General features: G+C 45.2%; 1 protein-coding gene across 2 annotated transcripts in view; it reads left to right on the forward strand.

Annotated features, from left to right (window-relative positions):
• Nucleotides 1–19,442, forward strand: part of LOC104692334 (gamma-aminobutyric acid receptor subunit rho-1) — a 32,722-nt gene that overhangs the window by 9,350 nt on the left and 3,930 nt on the right. The window contains exons 2-9 of one of the 2 annotated variants that reach the window (XM_010404315.4): nucleotides 5,798–5,851; nucleotides 7,497–7,603; nucleotides 8,935–9,002; nucleotides 10,788–11,011; nucleotides 14,416–14,498; nucleotides 16,663–16,803; nucleotides 17,264–17,416; nucleotides 19,120–19,316. In XM_010404315.4, the coding sequence (XP_010402617.1) occupies nucleotides 5,798–5,851; nucleotides 7,497–7,603; nucleotides 8,935–9,002; nucleotides 10,788–11,011; nucleotides 14,416–14,498; nucleotides 16,663–16,803; nucleotides 17,264–17,416; nucleotides 19,120–19,316 (1,027 nt within the window). The remainder of the gene's footprint in view (nucleotides 1–5,797; nucleotides 5,852–7,496; nucleotides 7,604–8,934; nucleotides 9,003–10,787; nucleotides 11,012–14,415; nucleotides 14,499–16,662; nucleotides 16,804–17,263; nucleotides 17,417–19,119; nucleotides 19,317–19,442) is intronic. The other variant, XM_010404324.4, reaches the window with a different exon arrangement.

A 19,442-nucleotide genomic window follows, 5' to 3' on the forward strand; every position in this document is an offset into this window, starting at 1 on the left:
GCCATCAGCCTCTGTTGACTTAAATACCTCCAACAACCTAAATACTCTTTAAAATGCCCTTCCCTGATCTGCAGTGTGCTGATGTCTGCTTGCAAGTCAGCTTTTCTTCTGAGACTGGGTCAGACGTGAAACCTTTCAGCACATTCTGCATTGCCCCCATTAGTTTTCCCTTCCCTTCATCTGTTTCTCTTTTTCACTTGGCTGAGCCCTGGCACCATGCCTGCCTCCTCCCAGCTGGTAGGATGGACCTTCTGCTTCCTCCAACTCTTCCTTTCAACATATGTAACACAAAACTCAACACACCCACGCACTGGATGCAATTCCTGCAACATAGGGCACTTTCATTTTTGCAATATCATGTACAGTGTCAAGACCTCAGGTGGCACAACTTTTCTGTGAATAATCAATATGTGTACGTATGTTCCCCTTTTTTCTTTAGTCAGTGCTTATGTTCAGGCAAAGAACAAAAGAAGTGCAACTTTTAAAGGGTGTATATATATCCTGCCTCTGCGTATTTTGAATTCTGAGACTGATCTGTATTCAAGTCGTAAAGGATCAAAATGGGGTTCTCATTGAATTTTCTGTATCACTCAGAAAAAAAAAGATGATAGAAGAGGTCTGAATCCCACTGTTTCTCAGACTTTGTGATGTGAACATCAAAAATAGTGCCATTTCCCCCTTTCTTTTCATATATTTAACAGCTTATAATAGCAATTTATCACCTTTCTTCACCATCTTTAAACCTACTACTAATAAGGACATATGGCCCAACATAATTACAAACAAACAAGCACTTGACAAATGCCAAAAAAAAAACCATTTCATGATAAATTTTCCTCAGTACTTAGAGTCTGGTTTACAGCTTGCAGCTTTGCAAGGCTCTCAATTTGAGTACAAATCAGTGGGTCTCTATCCTACATTATCCCTGTGTTACACAGTGGATCATGTCTGGTGAAATGCTTATCACCAGGTAAGAGCAGCTTCCTCACATTTCAAGATTGCTCTTTCTCCCTCAGGTGCTAAGTGGGTTTTCTTCCCATTTAGCTACCTCACTTTTCCTCCCCCTTCAAAGCTCTTCTCTGGGCTCAGGACTGGACCTGCTGCAACACCTATCCACCAGCATTCACCAGTTCCTTTTTACCCCTCCCCCATTCCCTAACCCAGCACTCCTCTGTGTGGTTTTGGCCTTTAACAGGATGCTGATGTGGTATGAACCCCAGTCACTAATGGGAGAAGCATAAAACAGGGAGAAGCAAAGCTTAGTCAAATATGAAGGCACTTAATAGGTATTTAATAAGATTTTTATACTTCTCACAGATCTTTATAGTACCAATACACCTTTGCCAATCCCATGTCCATCCTGCCAAGTCTTTGTTCCCTGCAGGAACTTGTACTGCCTCCACTGCCCTCTTCTGCCTTGCCCAGGTGTAATTTGATGGGAAGACCAAGGAGAACACGGGTGCTGGTGATGCTTTTTCTTGGTCTTAAAATCAAGAGTCAAACACGGTTAGAAGGGAAAAGGGATTTTACCTTTGTATTTATTTTAAGGATCATTAGGTGCACTACATCCAGGTTGAATGCATCAAAAGGCACACCGCAATGCACACTGCAATGCCCACTCTACAAAAATCTGGTATAACATTATAGGTTTTACTAATTAGCATATCTATCAAAGATTCTCTAATGAGAGGCTCGAATGAGCCCTCTTCTCTAAGGAACCTTCCCCTGGATGGTTCTATCTTAGTTTATAAAATGTGTTCTGGAGACAACCTTGGTGTCTGGGGCACACTGATCTTTAACTACTAAGCTTCTAAAATGTTTAGTCTCTTAGCTTGACAAGTCTAAGAATGTTGGCAAAAAAACCACTAAGAATACAGAAGTTATAAAAAGGTATAAAAGGGGTATAAAAGGAAAGGAAAAAAAAATCATCATGGCATCACTGGCATTCCCCTGTCCATCATGGCATGAGGTCTGTACAGCACAGCAGGTGCAGGACGGGAGGCACAGCACAAGCTCACACAGGGATGGGGGGACCAGAGCTGAGTGCCATGGCACAGCTGGCAGGGATGAGGGAGTCCCATCGCTTTCATTACTTTCCAGTTAAAAGTCCTGCTGAAAACTGGCCCAGCAAGCTCCATATCCCCTGTTGCCTTGCCTCAGTGGTAAGGGAGGCTGTGGATCAGCCACACTGCAGTACAGAATGAGCTGCAGAGCTCATATCTGACAAAATTTAAGTATGTGGTGGTCTCAGAGTGTGGTGATGGGAATTCCACAGTCTCTGCCCCAGAGAAGGGCTGGGGGTATCTCCCAAGCATGAGATAAGTAGAAAGGAAGAGGGCCCCCTGAGTGGCTCAGCCCCAAAAGCTGCTGCCAGGCTTCCTGGGGAGGCAGGCACTTCTGCTCAGGGTAGGAGGTTTGGGGTGAGTTGCAGCTACATCCCCCTGCTAAAATATTGTTGATGACACTTTGTACAAAGTGACAAAGATTTTGCCACAGCCACATCTCAGCAGTATTTCCTGAGTCAGGATCTGTTCTGACATCTCTGATCTGAGGTCTTCCATGCAGATCTAAGAACACCAAACAGGATGGAGAGAGCAGACTGTTCCAGAATTTAACGAAATCTGATAATAATAACGTTAGCATTAGATCATTCTGCCAAACCCAGCAGCAGTGTTCCTCAAGGATGTCACCCCTTGGACCCAGGAAAACTGTATGAATCTGGCTGCAATACTTCAGCAGCTTTCATTTTTCTCTTGAGGAAAATACATTAGTTCTTGCTTTTTCCTGAAGAACTGAAACTGTATCTTGATTTAACTCCTCAAGGAAGAAATGTTCTCAGTCATAATTAGGTTATCCTACTAAGAGTGTAAAATAGGTTGCTGTCTACTACTGATGCATTGCCTTCCATAGAGAAAAGAGAGTACAGTTTATAGGTGGGAAATGTATGTTCCAGAAGTAATTGCAAACTAAAATGCTACGATGGGTAATGACCTCTCGCACATTTGTTTTGGTTGCTTTCAAAAGCTCTTATTTCAAAGACGAAGAATACTGGGGGGTTTCTGGTGCACATTGCAAGTGTGGACCTGACATTCCTCTGGCACATGTCCTGTGAAGCTGGGCATTTGGAAATGCCTGCTGGGACTTTCAGATGTCATGGTTGGGCTGTTTCTTCTGAAAATCAGACACTGTTAACCCTAACCGTGCAACCCTTTTTGCTGTGTTGGAGTGACTGTAGGAGCCATAGGAAGTATCATGCTTTGAAATACAAAAAGAGTAACTGCTTTTTGCCTTGTGTCTGTAGCAGTAGTGACCAAAATCTAGGTTGGCTGATTTTCTTCCCCGGCTTTCCTAAGCTTCAGCCACCTCGCTGCCTCCCAGCCCCAGCAAGCCTCAGACTTTGAGGCAGAGATATCTCAAGATCCTCAGTGGGTAGATCTGGGGCAAGAACAATGACTTTGAAGAGCTTGCATCACCCCAGCTGCCATCAGGGGCCCTAGAGCTATTCTAGCAATGCACAGGGAGCACTGTGAATAAATGCCACTCTGCTCCAGTTGTTGCTTTTTCACAAAGCATCTCTGTGAGCTTCATGAGACATGAAATGCCTTTTGGCATTGTAATGGCTAGGAGATAAATATTGACATTGTAGGGGGGGAGAAAAGGATTGTTCATTATTCAGTATATTTTACCTCAGGAATGATGGTTGAGTTTTAAAGACAGCCTGTCACCCCAGTGAAGGCAGGAGTGACACTCACAGCCGGTCGTGCTGAGCAATCTGTGTGCAATGTCTGGGCTGAATCTCCCAGGTGCGGCTGTGAGCGCAAACACCCAGGGACAGCAGACATGCAAGGGGAAGCCACAGCAGCTTTCCATCGATCCACAGCCCAGACAGGCAGGGTAATGGGGTCCCATGATGGAGTTGCCATTGATCACTGAGCCAGCAGAGGACTGCCCAGGAACCAGAGCAGAAAAGATATTTATTGAGTAGAAAGAAATGGGGCTTCAAATTGCAGTAACTGGGTAACAGGTAAAAATGTTTTGCTGCCACAGAGCTGTGACAAGGGGAACAGGATTGGCAAAAAGAAATACTAAACACTCGAACCAAAGCTCAAATGAACATGGTACCCTGCAGTGGATAGAGCATGGGGGACACTTTGTACTTGTTTGTGACAAGGAAATAAAGTTCGTTTTACAGGAGATGGAGAAACACTTGGAGGAAATAAAAGGAAGCACCCAGGATTGCTGAGTGAAGAGGGTAGGGATGATTTGGCCATGAATCCTTGATGGCTATGACTTGAAGTCTCTCTTGACAAGCAGAATAGGGACAGAGCCACTATGGAACATTAGATAAGACCTAAAAAGTAAATGAAAACTAGAAATTGCAAGAACATGGCCTGCTTCATCCCTGTTCGAATACCAGCATTATTCCTGAACAGCCAAGAGTTTACTAGGGCACTTTAAAGTCATGTAAATCGGTCAGCTTGTTGGCAGAATCTGCTTATCCCCAAAACACGAGAAATTACTTCCTGACCGCCAGATGAGAAGCAGGCAGCAATGAGACATATCAGCAAGGGTGTAGAACAAGGCAGAAGACTCCAGAAAGGGCATTTTGCATTTGCAAGTGTTTTTCTGTGTGATGCCCAGGTCCAAGCAGTGCCACAGAAGCTGCTTCTTGTAATGGCAGTGGTGCTGCATGGCCAAAGACTCCCCCAAACACTGGTCTGCCTGTGCATTCATTCCCAGCCTTCCATCCAGAAGCACACAGCAGATTCTGGAAAAAACAATCCTCCTCATCCAGTGCTTCACTTCAGGGTGAGTCAATGCTACAGCCCCACATGCCCATTCCTGGCCTGGTTGTCTGCTTCTCTGTGGCAGTAGCAAGATGAATTCCCCTCTGATACTATCAGCTTTTGGAGTGTTCCCAGCCCAGAAAGGAGCTGTCCCACAAGGCCTGGGGTTCCTCCACTGCACACCAAAGGGACGATGGTGCTCAGGTGCTGACTACCATTACTGCAAAACGAGTTTTGCCACTGTAAATCTCTACAGAGGGATTTGAAACACATGCTAATGGGCAAAAGCCTCATTAGCTGATTTGAGCTAGCATTTATTACAGAGAGAAGCTAATTTTTTTACTTTTAGTTAAAGATGATTTAGAACTGTTAAATGTTTGAAATGTTACTTTTGCTCAAGCTAGCACTTCCATTGCCAGAAGCAATATTCTTGCCTTTAATGATTAAATAAAATATTGGCCAAAGACCTGAGAAGACCTTTCTTGACAGCCAGCTGGGAGATGGTATGAAGCCAGAAACAATTTTCACAGATTTTTTTTCTTTTTTTTCCCCCTGCAATAATTTGAAAATATTTTCTTCTCATGAACATACCTAGCTGACTCTGGTCTGTAGGTGTAATGGCTGTGCCCCCCACCACCAGAGTCCCCATGGCCGCTCATTGTGTGTCCAAAACCCCTGGTGTTGCCAGCCAAAGCTGGGCAGGTGGGACCTGAGCTGCCTGCCTGGATATTTTGCCAGACAGTCAAAAACAGGGGCATCCTGTCTTACAGAAATCATGGTTCCCCTCTTTTTGCCCTGTCCCTGCCGTGAGCCCAAGCATCCCCACCCTCCCCACCCTCTGCCATGCCCAGCCTAACACTGGCCTTTGGTGAAAGGGCAAAAAAAAAGGTAAGCACCATTTCTCATGTGTGACAGAAGGCAATGCTGCAGGGATTCGCTGACCCCTCCTGACATCCTTGCCCACCTGTCCACCTGTCTCAGCTCTCCCTTTTCCCACTGTTTCCATGCAGCCGGCCGCAGCGGCAGAGGCGGGAAGCCCACGGTGAGGTGCAGAAGCAAGGCAGGTAAGCAGAACCCGCAGGAGGCTGCTGCTGGCCCAGGCCTGTCAGCCACACACCCGCGGCTGGGCTGGGCAGGGGAAGGGGGCACCACTTGGACAAGCCAGTAGTCTTTAGGCATTGGTCATGCCATTAGCGGGATCCAGCAGGCCCCAGGGGAAGCCCCGCTGGCTGACACCCTCATGGGGCTGAGGTGTGATGCCATGGCCATTTGCCACACCCCCTCAGGCTTCATGTGGCACTGAAGTGCGGTTTGTGTTGCCCGTGATGTGGGAGTGGGTGTCCCCCTTCCAAGAATCCCTTCTGCAGAGCTGAGCCTGCTCCATGGGCTCTCCATCGTGCCACTTGTCCCTCCCACTGCCACTGGCAGGGAGAAAGCACCTTTCTGAGCACAGTCAAACCAGCTCACAAATGTTTGCTTTGCCAGTGGCCTGCTAACATTGCTCCTCTGTCTTGGACAGGCATAAACCTTCCCTAATGTGCACTCACAGGTCTTTCAGAGGCTGAATTAAACCTAATGCAGAAGCAGGGCCCACCTTTTAAAATGCCTGAGGGATAATTCATGACTAGAACCCACTGATGGAAGTAGAAAATTCACCTCTTGTAGAAATTATTGAACTCAGACTAAGCATCTTTCTAAGATACTTTGTAGTCCAGATAAAGCTGACCACAAGTCTGTGAGAAGTACAGCATAGCTAAGCAGTCTCGTTTAGGAGAAACTTTATCTCAGGAACTTATTCCTCATCAAGTTTCTTTGTCAACCTGTTTTCCTTTAATCTATTTCTTACTTGTCTTGCGTATATTCAGATGAGTGCCTCTCTGAGTGTGCCATCTTTTCTAAAGTCAAGAACCAGCAAAACATTTCCTCCTTTTTTGGTGCCCTCCTGCCACTCAAGTGGCTGGCATGCAGCTCCCTCTGAGGGCAGCAAAGGCTTCCCTTACACAAGGGAGCAACCAAGGAGCTGCTGCCACCACCATCCCAGCCGAAGCACTGGGGCCCTGAACAGTAGTTTGCATTTTGGATGTGGAAGGGGATCAGAGCCTCCTCTGTCCAGCACTTGGCGCAACACCAACAGCTTCTGGAATTACCCTCCCAGGCTCTTTAATGCTCAGAGACCTCTCAGGTCTGTAATGCTCCTTTTTATCCTTGATGGAAATCTGGGACAGAAGCTAATCATTTTATCCCAAGTTAGGGGATGGTCTGCCTCCTGGCCTGTTTCCCAGACTGTCTCCATTTTGTTCCTGGGCAACAGCCAGTAGCTTATTTGATATATTGTTTCCCTAATTCCTGGCCTCACACTCCATCATAACTCAATGTCAGGAATGCCTCCCCCTCTCCGCTTACCCACACATGCTCTTCCTCCAGCCCACATTTTTTAATGACTGTCCCCAAACTGATGTATGCAGAGAGAATTTTACAGGGACAAAAAGTCACCAAACAAAGGTTTTCTCAGTGCTAAAATCATCACAGGTGCTGAAGCTGTATGCTGAGTGCAGGAATCAGTTTTTAATGACATGCTGCCAACCACTGCCACAATCACAGGGTCATGGTCTAACAGGGGATGTTCTGAGAGTAAATGGAGTGAAACAAGCACATATTCCTCGCAGGCACTGCTCAGGGCTCATGGCTGTGTTTCTCTCCTCCTGGTAGCCCAATCTTGAAACGAAGCCCTGACATCACCAAATCTCCCCTGACGAAGTCAGAGCAGCTGCTGCGAATAGATGACCATGACTTCAGCATGAGACCAGGTTTTGGAGGTATGAAACGTGCACATTTGTCACTGTTCCTGTTTGACACTGTCACTTCTTTATACTGTAACATGTACAGCAGTGAAGAAGCAGATTTCTGTTATTTTGAGTTGTGAATTCATGGCATACTCAGGGGAATAGAGGTGCAATGAAATAGCCTTCTGGATGAGCAAAAATAATAGTCAAAGGCATGGAAACGTGATTAACAGGCAATGTAATATTCCTGGTGTTCAGTGACACTTTCCTCTGATAAAAATCTACAAATACACCTTATGTTTATTCCTGAATGATGGGGGAAATTCTAAGAATTTGGTCTTATTATGGCCATGCGTGTGCATAATCAAATGATGTACCATACTTACTTCATTTATAACCCAAAAGAAAATATTTTGACTGCCTGTGTTAATGCTTGCTCACAGTTTTGTGGCTGTGTGCTAGAGCAACCTAAGCTTTCAGGGAAACGGATGAAGGAGAACATGGGAACACGTTTTCTTTCAGCCCATCGGATTAGAGAATGTTGTAATTTATCTACCCTTTCTGGCTGACAGATGGTCATTCAAATCCAGGATACCATTATATACTCTGATGAAAGAAGATTTTATCGCTAAATGCTCAATATACCAAATACCAGCATGTTCAATTAATTTAAAAACATTTCAGTTTCATAGCAGTTCACTAATGTGAGCATTATTTCACTTGACAGCTCTCCTGGACTGTAATTGCCAGAGGTATACGAGGGACTAGTCAAAGCCTGGAGGAGGGAAAAAAGTTCAGAATGCCTATTACCTGGGGTCACAGTTGGATCCTTCCCCTCAGGAGCCTCAGTGGTACATGCCTGTGTCCTGCAATGGATCCCCTCTTGTTACCCTTTCTTTTCCACAGCTGAGCACTGAGCCTTGTAAAATTCAAATACACATAGTAGCTCTCATGGATGTTATTAGCCTGCAAGGGGAGCAGAAGCGAGGGAAAATCTCCCACATTCCCTTAGTTGTGCCACCACTGCTCGCCCTGTGAATGGATCCTCTTGCAGTAATCTGTCTCACCAGCCCTGGACCCAGGCCTTAGAGCTAAAAACAATTAAAATTGCTTGTAAATTTTGAAGTGACACATGTAGGATGACACAATAAAAAGAGAAGGTTATTACTAGGTCAGTCTTATTACTGACTTCAATTGTTATTAGGATGTTTTTGTTGTGAATTCCAATCATTTATACTTTCTATTGGTTTGCTGTTGTTTCTATTTCAGATTGAGCGTCTATTTCTATCTGTAAGATAGTAAAGTCAGAGGATTACTTTATCTCACTAGGTTTGTACTTTGACAATGTTTTTTTTTTTCCCTAGGCCCTGCAATTCCTGTTGGGGTGGATGTCCAAGTTGAAAGTCTGGACAGCATTTCTGAGGTGGACATGGTAAGAGTCACAGATGGGACCTCTGGAGACCAAAACTCTTCAGGCTACCTGGGTTTGTGTCCGTGGGGTTTGAATACTGCCAAGGACAAACACCCCACAGCCTCCAAAGGCAGATTCAGGTTTGATCTCAATCTGGCAACAGTTACTTCTATTGACCTCATGCTACCATTTCATGTCCCTTGAAGCAGAAGGGAGAAATCTGACCCTTTCTCTTCTCTAGGACAAAAATGATAAAACACTGCCAATACTGTCTCAAAGGATTTAGGTTTCTATATTTTCTTGAATAGTGATAACACACTTAAAAGCTCTGAGGAGACCAATGAATGTGTTAGTTTTAAGGCACTTAAAGTGACATAATGTCACTTTGGACATGTTCTAGAGTGGTCAGTGGCCAGACACCTCCCAAGGGAAAAGGGGAATGGCTTTAAACTGAAGGATGGTAGTTTTCAATCAGCTATAAGGGGGACATTCTTTACGCAGAGCATGGTGAGGCACTGGAACCGACTGCCCAGAGAAGCTGTGGATGCCCCATCCCACTCAAGGTCAGGCTGGAGAGGGCTTTGAGCAACTTGGTTTAGTGGAAGATGTCTCTACCCATGGTGGGGAGCTTGGAACAAAATGGTCTTTGAGAGCACTTTTCCAATCCAAACCATTCTATTATTTTATGACTCAAAGAGTCTCTCAGTAACTCAGGTTTTGCTTTGGAAGAGAAAAAATCACTCCCCAATACAGAATATTATTTAAAATGTTTCGACTTTTCAACAAAATTATCAAATAGCTCTGAAGGTTTCATGGGAAGCCCCAAATTCTTGGTGCTCCTCATTAACAGACAGAGGGTTAAAGAGCCTGCACTGGACCTCCTCCCATGCCTGAGCCAGGAGCAGGGCTGTGTGGCAGCACAGCTGGTGTTTGGCAGGCACACTGGTGGCATGTCAGGCTCCTCTCACTGCAGCTATTTCAGCTTGAGTGGGCTGGGATACTGCTGTCATCCGACCTCAGGGGTGAGCATTCTCCCTAGAACTGGGAACCCCTTCAGCTGACTCCAGTGCTCTTGGCACCCCAACAGATAGTCATGGGTATCCTGAGCTTTCACGTGTCCTGGTTGAGGAGAAAGCTTGTGAAGGTCAAGAGGGCCCCTAAAAAGCTTTGGGAATTGAAAGCAAAGTGGAAGAACTAACATAGAGGACATAGAAGTTAAAGAAAAAACCCAAGCCCCCAAAACAAACCATGAACAAAACAAAACCCAAACAAAAAAACCATTCTTGGTTTTTTTTTAACAAACATTACAATTTTGAATTAGTTCCCATGGCTTTTGTATAGTGTCCCTGTTCCTCTAATGTCATGTTGCAACACTCAGCAACATGGGAAAACCACTAGATGGCCTTGGGTTAAAAAAAATTCAGGATCAATTTTGGCTGATAGCAAAATAATAATGAAGATTTTATATTTTCAGAATCAATTCTTTTTAACTCATGCAGAGTTTTTTATAGAAAAAAAGCCATGGTGCTTAGCAAGATCATTACTTGCTTTTTAAAGGAAAAGACATCAGTGACAGAGTTATTTATTCTGAACTAAGCTTAAGCTTGAGAAGTGAGTTGTGTCTGAACCCAGTAAATCTGTCTGACCTGTTGAGTAAACAGGCTGCAGCTGGTGATGCCCCTTGCAGCTCGGGGAGTGGATGTACCCTCAGGAGAAGTGCTTCACAGTTCACAGTTTGTCCCAGAGAGGAGCAATCACTGCTATGCTGATAAGGTGTAAGTTGTGACAGAAACCTGTTTGCTGCAGGACTTCACCATGACGCTTTATCTGAGGCACTACTGGAAAGATGAGAGGTTGTCCTTCCCCAGCACCAACAACCAAAGCATGACCTTTGACGGCAGATTGGTGAAGAAGATCTGGGTCCCTGACATGTTCTTCGTCCACTCGAAGCGTTCCTTCATCCACGACACCACCACAGACAATGTCATGCTGCGGGTCCAGCCAGATGGGAAGGTGCTTTATAGCCTCAGGTAAAGCTGCATTCGGTCAATGCAAGCTATTAGTGGAAAGAGAAAGTGGTTTAATTGATTCCTGTATTGTGTTTTTTGCATGACTTCATATTAAAAAGAAAAGCATAAAAAAGAATTAATGTGCTGACTATCCACAGACATCTGAGTGCCTGTGTGAGTACATTTAAGTGCCTGTTGCAGAAAGACGTTTCTGTGCCAGTGTTGCTGGTTCCACCAGTGTCCCTTTACCTCGTGAGCATGGCCAGCCCCTGTTCCTGTTGGAAAGCTGCAGTCAGTCATGGCAGAACCTCGGAGCAGCTCAGCAGGGGCCAGCAGGCTGCAATCCCCTCAGAACACTGCTGAAGAGGCAGGGCACATTCTCAGTAAAAGGGCAGTGTCTGATAATAAAGAGAAGTCCAGGGCAGCTGTAGTTATCCACTTCACTACACAGCCAGGTCTCTGGACCTAGCAAAATGAGCAATTGAAATTATTGCCTGAAAGCAATAATGATGAAGTATAAATTATACTGAGTGCCACTTTATGATAAGCAAAAAAACAGGGGGAACATCCTTCAGCATGTAAAGTGACAAGTTTCAAAGCAAGGCTATATAGCTTCTGGTGACTCCTGTGATGGTTAGAGCAGCCCAAACTCTTGGTTTGGCTCTTCCTGCGTTTTGCTCACCTTTCATGTAAAATCCATTATAGCTCCTTGCAGGAGACATTTTTGGTAAACATTATTTTGTCCCCTGGCTTGAGAGATGGTTCCAGCCCTGGCTTTCTCCCTTATTTTCCAAATAGTTCATCTGCTGACATAGGTCTGAAACTGGGATTTTTTTTATTTCTGATAAGTAACACTTTCATGCTTGGAGATCCTAAGTGAGGAGCATCTGTGTCTTGACTTAACCCCAGCTGGCAACTAAGCCCCATGTAGCTGCTGGCTCACTCCCTCCTGGTGGGAGGGAGAACAGAATTGGAATGGTAAAAGGCAAACAAGCTTCATGGGTTGAGATAAAGGCAGATAATTAGGTAAAGCAAAAGCCCCACGCACAGGCAAAGCAGATCAAGGAATTCATTCACTGCTTCCCAAGGGCAGGCAGGTGTTCAGCCACCCCCAGAAAAGCAGGGCTCCATCACTCGTAACAGTAACTTGGGAGTGCAAATGCCTTTATTCCAAACTTCCACCCCTTCCTTCTTCTTCCTGCATTTCATATGCTGAGCATGATGCCATATGCTGGGGAATGTCCTTTTGGTCAGTTGGGATCATCTGTCCCCTCCAAACTCCCTGTGCACCCTCAGCCTCCTCCCTGTTGGAGTGAGGTGAGAAGCAGAAAAGGGCTTGATGATGCACCAGCTCTGCTCAGCATTCATGAAAATATCCCTGTGTTATTAACACTGTTTTCTGGACAAATCCAAGATATATTCCCACACTAGCTACTGTGAAAAAAAATTAACTCTATTCCAGACAATCAAATGTAGATTTGTCATTCTACAAAAGAAAATTAAATCTGTGCTTCTGTTTTACTTGGCTGCAGCTCCATCCAGTTAGAAAAAAAACATTGTCAAAGAACCCACAAAAACCTATTAGAGTGGAAATTTCTGTACAATATTCTGATGCAAGAATGTCAACATCACTTCCACAGCAATGAAATAACAAGATATCTGATAAACAAACAAAGCATCAGGTGATAGATAATATATTCTGAAGGAAAAAAGAAGGAAAACCTGTCTGATAGGAGGTCAGTATCAGCAAGACTCATAGATTTAACTAATGAGAAAGTTTCAGAATACACTGCTTGTGAAGGCTGTAGAGGTCTTTAGGGAATGTTGGTAGCGGCAGAGGTGAAGCTGAGCCTGCCACAAGGTGAGGGGGTAACTTCTCAGCCTGCCAAGGTGTTTTATGATTCTACAAAAAAAGTCAAGCAAAGAAATTCTTGATTCCCTAGGGGGAATCTGTTTGACAAGCATTCTTTTGTTATTTGATATTTTTATCTTACAGTTCATTTGAATTCATACCCTGGACAGTGGCTGCCATCTCATTATCAAAGCTCTTTCTTCACTCAGCAAATTAGACTAAGTTCAAGTATTCTTTAGGCCTTTGCAAAGTTTGGTCAGGTCCTGAGTACAATAAAAAAGGACAATAATATGACATAATGTTCAGCTATAGCATGCATGCCTACACACTCATTTAGCTGCCAATCATCTGCATTGCAAGCATTTATGGTTATCAAAAGAAGATGAGAACAGGAGAACATCAGACTACGCAGATCCTGCACAGTCTTGTGCTTAAACAATTGCCTGTTACAAAATGGTGGTGACTGTCTCCAATAGCAAATTGGCAGAGTTTCAGTATTTTATTCAGCAGCAAGTGCGGGTTGCAGTGCTTCATGAATGCTGGGGAAGGATGAAGGCCCCCGTAAGGGTGAACAGGTCATTACTGCCTGGCTGCCTTGCTGAATGCCTCTGCCTGCAGTTTGCATTTTTCCTTGGTGTCTGCCTCTTTAGGGCTCTTTGCCAGACATTGTTTTCTCATCTTGGAAACCACTGTAGACCTCACTGGCACCTAAACTTCTATCTGAGCCAAGCACTTTCACTCAAGGGCAGGAAAGTAAGAGCAGATGAAACGCACTCGTGCAGAAGGACTGCTAACATAAGGGATGGCATTGTGTTTTTATCATTGTGTGACAGATGTCTCTCTACCAATAACCTTTCCATAACTTATTAATTCTTTCCCCATTATGATTTATACTTTTATTTTCATTTACTTCTCTAGAGTCCAAACCAGTCGAGTAAAGATTTATGGATGTTTCCAGTTCAAACACCAAATCATGCTATTAAAAATGTGATAATCAGACTATAGCAAGGCCGGAGATTTTGACTGATGGGCCAGAGCATTTCGGTGGTCATTGTTGCATTCCAGCTCCAGCCCTGACTCAAGGCACTGCCTGTGCCCTCTGGTGGCTGATTCCCACGTGTGATCACCGAGTTCCCACCGAGCACCTGGAAATTCGCGGTGTGCAAGGAAATTACCTGTGTCTCTCATGGCACTACGATGGCTTTGATAAATGGAAATTATTTTATCATACAAAGCATCTGTTTAAGGACAGATGTCTGCAGAGATATATTTGCTGATTGTCAGGGGGAAAAGTGTTCTTTTTGCCCTTCCCCATTCTCTTCTCCAATACTTTTCTCATCTAGTAGCAATTTGTAATGGCCTACCTTTCTAGTAATCTTTTTTAACAATAGTTTGCTGAGAGGAAGAAATGCTTTAGCTAAAGTGGAATGGCTTTAGCTGAATGGAAGGAATTTATCTTCAGTTGACTGGTACTGGCTGTAGCAGTTTAACAAAAGGCCAAACTCACAGCTTTAGTATTTTTCAGTCACATAGGGAGACAAGTTTTTAACTGAGTGATTCTTATTGTTCCTAGAGTTACAGTAACAGCAATGTGCAACATGGATTTTAGTCGCTTTCCCCTGGACACGCAGACGTGTTCCCTGGAGATTGAAAGCTGTAAGTAAAGTGGAGGTGTAGGGGAGCAAAGGGCTGCACCCCACGGGCACCCAAACTGTGTTATTGTTACGATCCAGTTTAAACCCAGAAAAGCAAAGCAAGCTAAGTCTCTGTGCATAAACCGGAAAGAACTTAGAAGGTTCAAAATATCCCCAGAAGCGAGATTCAAACCAAATGAGGTTAGATGTTGTTGCCAAAAAATTGATGTATTTTATTTAATAGTAGAGAGGCAAAGAGAAGGGAAGAGAAGAGAAAAGAAAGAAAGAAATAGAAAAAAGAAGTGTGCATGGGGGGTGGGGGAACAGGGAGAGGTGACAGGGGTTAGGTGGAAGCAGATCACCCATCCGAGGCTCCAACGACGTCTCATTGCTCTCCTCCATCTGGTCTGCTGGTGTGAGGGTCCCCCATTGTGCCGTGCCACCACATGCCACCACACACCAAAGAGTGCAGAATTCCATGGATTAATAGACACTTTGGGCCAGGTGGGAACACCCACGTGTCTCCCCTTGCAGGGGTGGGCTTGACACTGTCCCTTGCAACACTGAGGGTGTGTTGCATCATCTCTGGTGCTCTGGTGCAGGGTCTGGGGACCCCTTTGAGGGGGGCCCCTGTGATGGGCCATGTCACCCCCCTTCTGCTGTGGATAAGCTTCCCCCCCGGTGAGGACCCCTCAGCTGGGCTCCTCTGCACAGTGGAGGATTGGGCGGTCACTGCGCCTCTGACCAGAGGCCTTTCCAAGATACCCAAAGCCTCTCCTCCCTCCACGCCTTGGTTCGAGGGTCTGTTCGAGCCTGGCAGCTGATAGCCCTGGGGCTGAGGTCTCCACCTTGGAGGTGTTAAGCCTGTGCTCCGTGAATGTCCCCGGCCCTGAGTTGTTACTTTATCTTATCTTCATCAGCGAGCGGTGTAAGGCCTCAGTCAGGGCCCCATTCAGGGTGCAGTAGTCTTCTCTGCAGCTTTTGTAATACAGTTTTAAAAGTCCTTTAAGAAAATGTTTAAGTCATAAAATATACTATTTCAGTCTCTGACAGTTATACCAATAATTAATTATATCAATAATTAATTATACCAATAGTTAAACTGCTGCTACATTCACGGGAGCTCTAACAAAGTCATCAGTCTTCAACACTGAGGAAAGCTCCCTGCCCTTATTTTTTCACTAGAATTAGATGGTGCTTGCAATAAGTGTTTTTAAAAACCAGCTGTGAGCATTGTCTTGCCAGTGGCCCTGAATGCCAGCCACGCTGCCCCACTGTCACCCCACCCCTGGGCAACTTGCCTGCAGGTCAGCAGTCTCCAACAGCACCTGTTTGCCCAGGTGCCCTCAAACACATGGATGAATGGCCGTACGCCCTTCACAGGCACCTTCTGCTCATCCATGGTGTAGAACCACAGTGCGGTGGTGACATTAATTGCCTTCCTCTTATGCTTCTTAGTCCTATTTGAGATAAACCCAGCTTATACCCTTAGTCCCAAGTATGGTGCACATACGAATTGGCCAGATTTCATATAGCAGCATTTTAAACTTTTGCCTTTTTCGAGTCCTTTTCTTCTCCTTCTTAAGCTTGCAATAAGAAATGACAGTCTCAATTCTGTTTTAATACATTTATATGTGATTTTTTTCTCCCTGTCTGAAAGGAGCTGCTACTAAACTCATCTGAAAGGATTAATGTTACTGTTACTTCCACATGTATTAAAAAACTAAGTAATGTTCATGTGTATATCACAGGCGGAAAGTTTACCCAAGAGTTTTTCCTCCTGCATGTCTCAGACCATTGATAGATTGTTCCTCTTGTCACCCCAAGCAGGTTCTTTCTGCTAAGGCTCCTTTTCTTTACTTCTTATTTTAAGAGTTTGCAAGAGATAGTTTTTCAAGTTCTGATGTGGTGGGTTGCTTGACACACATATTGCATGTGTGAAACTACGGTTAGAGAAACAGGAGGGTTTACAAAACATACAAGGCCTCAGGCCTGAGAGCTGTGACAATGAGCTAGTCCACTCCTTGCCACAGCCATACACCACCTAGGTGGGTGGCATTCAGGAATCTGACCTTTTCAGCTGGAAGCTCTGAGGTAGCCAGGAGGGCTGTCTGGGCACACCCTGGGCTGTGGGGGTGGTAGCAGCTCTCTTAGTGCACTATCCTGAGTTTGTTGTGCTTCCCTAGATGCCTACACTGAAGATGACCTTATGCTCTACTGGAAGAATGGGAACGATTCCCTAAAAACAGATGAGAGGATATCGCTGTCCCAGTTCCTGATTCAGGAGTTTCACACCACCACAAAGCTTGCCTTTTACAGCAGCACAGGTGGGCAACCAGAGCACCTGCCAGAGAGTGCGCTGGGGGAAGAAGGGGGTGCAAACTCTCTCTTGACCTTGGCTGTGGAGGATTGTCCACATGTTCTCTCTGTGTCCCATCAGACCTGCCTCTTTTCTATACCAAGTTGGCTGTCCCTGCCACACACTTCCATCTTAGTGGTCATGTAGTCTGGAAAGACAATCCCTCTTCAAGATCACACCAAGTCTTAACTTGAATTAAAGTCTCTGATTGCATAGGTTATATTTTCTGGAAGATACCAGCCCGAGAGATGCTTTGACTTTGATAGCTGGCTCAGTAAGGAGTTGTTTCTGTAAATCGCAATGATCTGCGGCCATTAACTGTTTTCATAAAAGAAAATTAGTCACTCTCCCCCTGATGCAGCATCACCCTATCTGAAAGTAGTCTGATGTTGGTGTAACTTCTCTTTTTCATTCTCTCTGTTTCACAGGGTGGTACAATCGCCTCTATATAAATTTCACTTTACGCCGACACATCTTCTTCTTCCTGCTTCAAACCTACTTCCCTGCCACTCTCATGGTCATGTTGTCCTGGGTGTCCTTCTGGATCGACCGACGAGCAGTTCCTGCCAGAGTCCCGTTAGGTAAAAACAATCTTGTAGTCAGCAGACCTGAGAGACAAAGGCTGCAACCACAGCCTTGGCCATCAAGATGAAATCCCCGGTGCCGTGCACTGCCCCCACACTGCCTTGAGGCACGGAAATCAGCTATGCCACACACGTGTGCCCCAGGAACAGGGCATGTGTCCCCTCATGATGCAAACTCTCCACATACTCTGCAGTGCCAAGAGAGTTGCTTTCCCTGTTTGCACAAGATGCACCTGGAATGAATCAGAGAGCAAATGTCCCACCTGCTTTTATTGCTCTAAACAGAGACAGGGCACGTGTGTAGCCAAGGTGTCAGTATCCTTCAGAGACTTCAGTGAGTGAGAAGGTGAAAATCAGTATCAGCAGCCCTGACAAAATTTCAGCTTATTGAGTTTTGCTAGAGGAGGCAGGGTGGAGGTAACACAGCTGAACCGTGCCGTGCAGTTTTACTTGTTAAATGAGTTTGCACTGCAATCTGAGGGATTCAGCTTCCCCTTTTGCAGCATCTTTCAGAGAGATGAAGCCATATGTCACAGGAGTCACCATAGGAGCAGAACTGTGATACAGACGTAAATCTTCTTCTAAAGTGGATGCTTTGCCCTCAGCAAAGTGCTGTTTGTTTTTTTGCAGATTCTGAGCTCAAGCTTGCTTCCTCTTATTCCAGGCAACATGCCTCAGGATTTTATTTATTCTTAAAATCTTATTCTTCAGTGGAGAGATTATAGACAGACATAATAGGGACGGCAATAGGGTAGTTTTTCATGTCTGAATTTAGAAACAGCACCCATTGCCTCGAGACATCATTAAAAGATGGGGGCCATGGCTTTTCAGAAGATGCAGGCACTGCCTTAGCAGTATTTTTAGCACCTTGGTACTCCTGTGAATTCAATCCTTTGTGCTTATATACATAATTTCAACTCCTAAAGTAATCACTAATGTGACATAATTAGCCCCTGAAATGAGAGGGCCATGGAGAGGCTCTCTCAGAGCCGGGGTAACGCTGAACTACAGGGGCTCCTGCCCTTCCTCATGTGCCCATTGTGCTCACCCAGGGTGTAAGATGGGACAGCACTGCCTAGTGGGGCACCATTATTCCTTGATTTTGCTCCAGTGAAGGCACAGAGCAGGTGTGAGAGTCAACTGGGGACTTCTGTGACTTCCCATGAAGGAGGACTTCCCAGGAGAAGTCCAGCATAGAGAAGACACGCGGGAAACAAGTGAAAGCAGCAGCTTTGCTTGTGTCCATGCTGCAGAGGGGTGGAACTAGAAGCTGAGACACTCAGAATCATAGAGTCATAGAACGTCTTGAGTTGGAAGGGGTCCATAAGGATCACTGAGTTCAAATCCATGTACTTGTACTCCTGCAGGGACTGTCCTGCGCCCGGAATGGGGTGCAGCCAGCACAGGGTCAAAGTGCTGCTGCCTGGCCAGGGGGTGGGAGGTTGGTGATGTGGTGAGGAACCAGACTAGCAACACCCTGTGAACAGAATTAAAGCTGGGCTCACCAAACAGACAAGAAAATCCCAGTTACAAATCAGGGCTGCCTGGACCCTCCTTAGACAGTGAAACCCATTACCCAAATGTGAAAAAGATACTGCAAGATAAATTCAGATGTCAGGAAATCGTAACCACTGCTGTATTTGTGATGAGGAGCCTGGTTTGAAAGTGTCTTATGATCTCTTCTGCTGGTGTATTCCCAGGGATAACCACCGTGCTGACCATGTCCACGATCATCACTGGGGTGAATGCCTCCATGCCTCGTGTTTCCTACATCAAAGCAGTGGATATTTACCTGTGGGTCAGTTTTGTGTTTGTGTTCCTCTCGGTGCTGGAATACGCGGCTGTGAATTACCTGACAACGGTGCAAGAGCGGAAGGAGAGGAAACTGCGGGAGAAGGTGAGGTTTTTTATCTCCAATGTCATTTTATTGCCCCTGGGAAAAGGTGTGGCAAAAGTCTGGAAATGTTCAAAGCTTTGCAACTGCAGTGTGCTGCTCTCAGCTGCCTGGGGAGAATGCAGTGCA

This window comes from Corvus cornix, chromosome 3 (assembly GCF_000738735.6).
Source record: "Corvus cornix cornix isolate S_Up_H32 chromosome 3, ASM73873v5, whole genome shotgun sequence".
Taxonomy (NCBI): domain Eukaryota; kingdom Metazoa; phylum Chordata; class Aves; order Passeriformes; family Corvidae; genus Corvus; species Corvus cornix.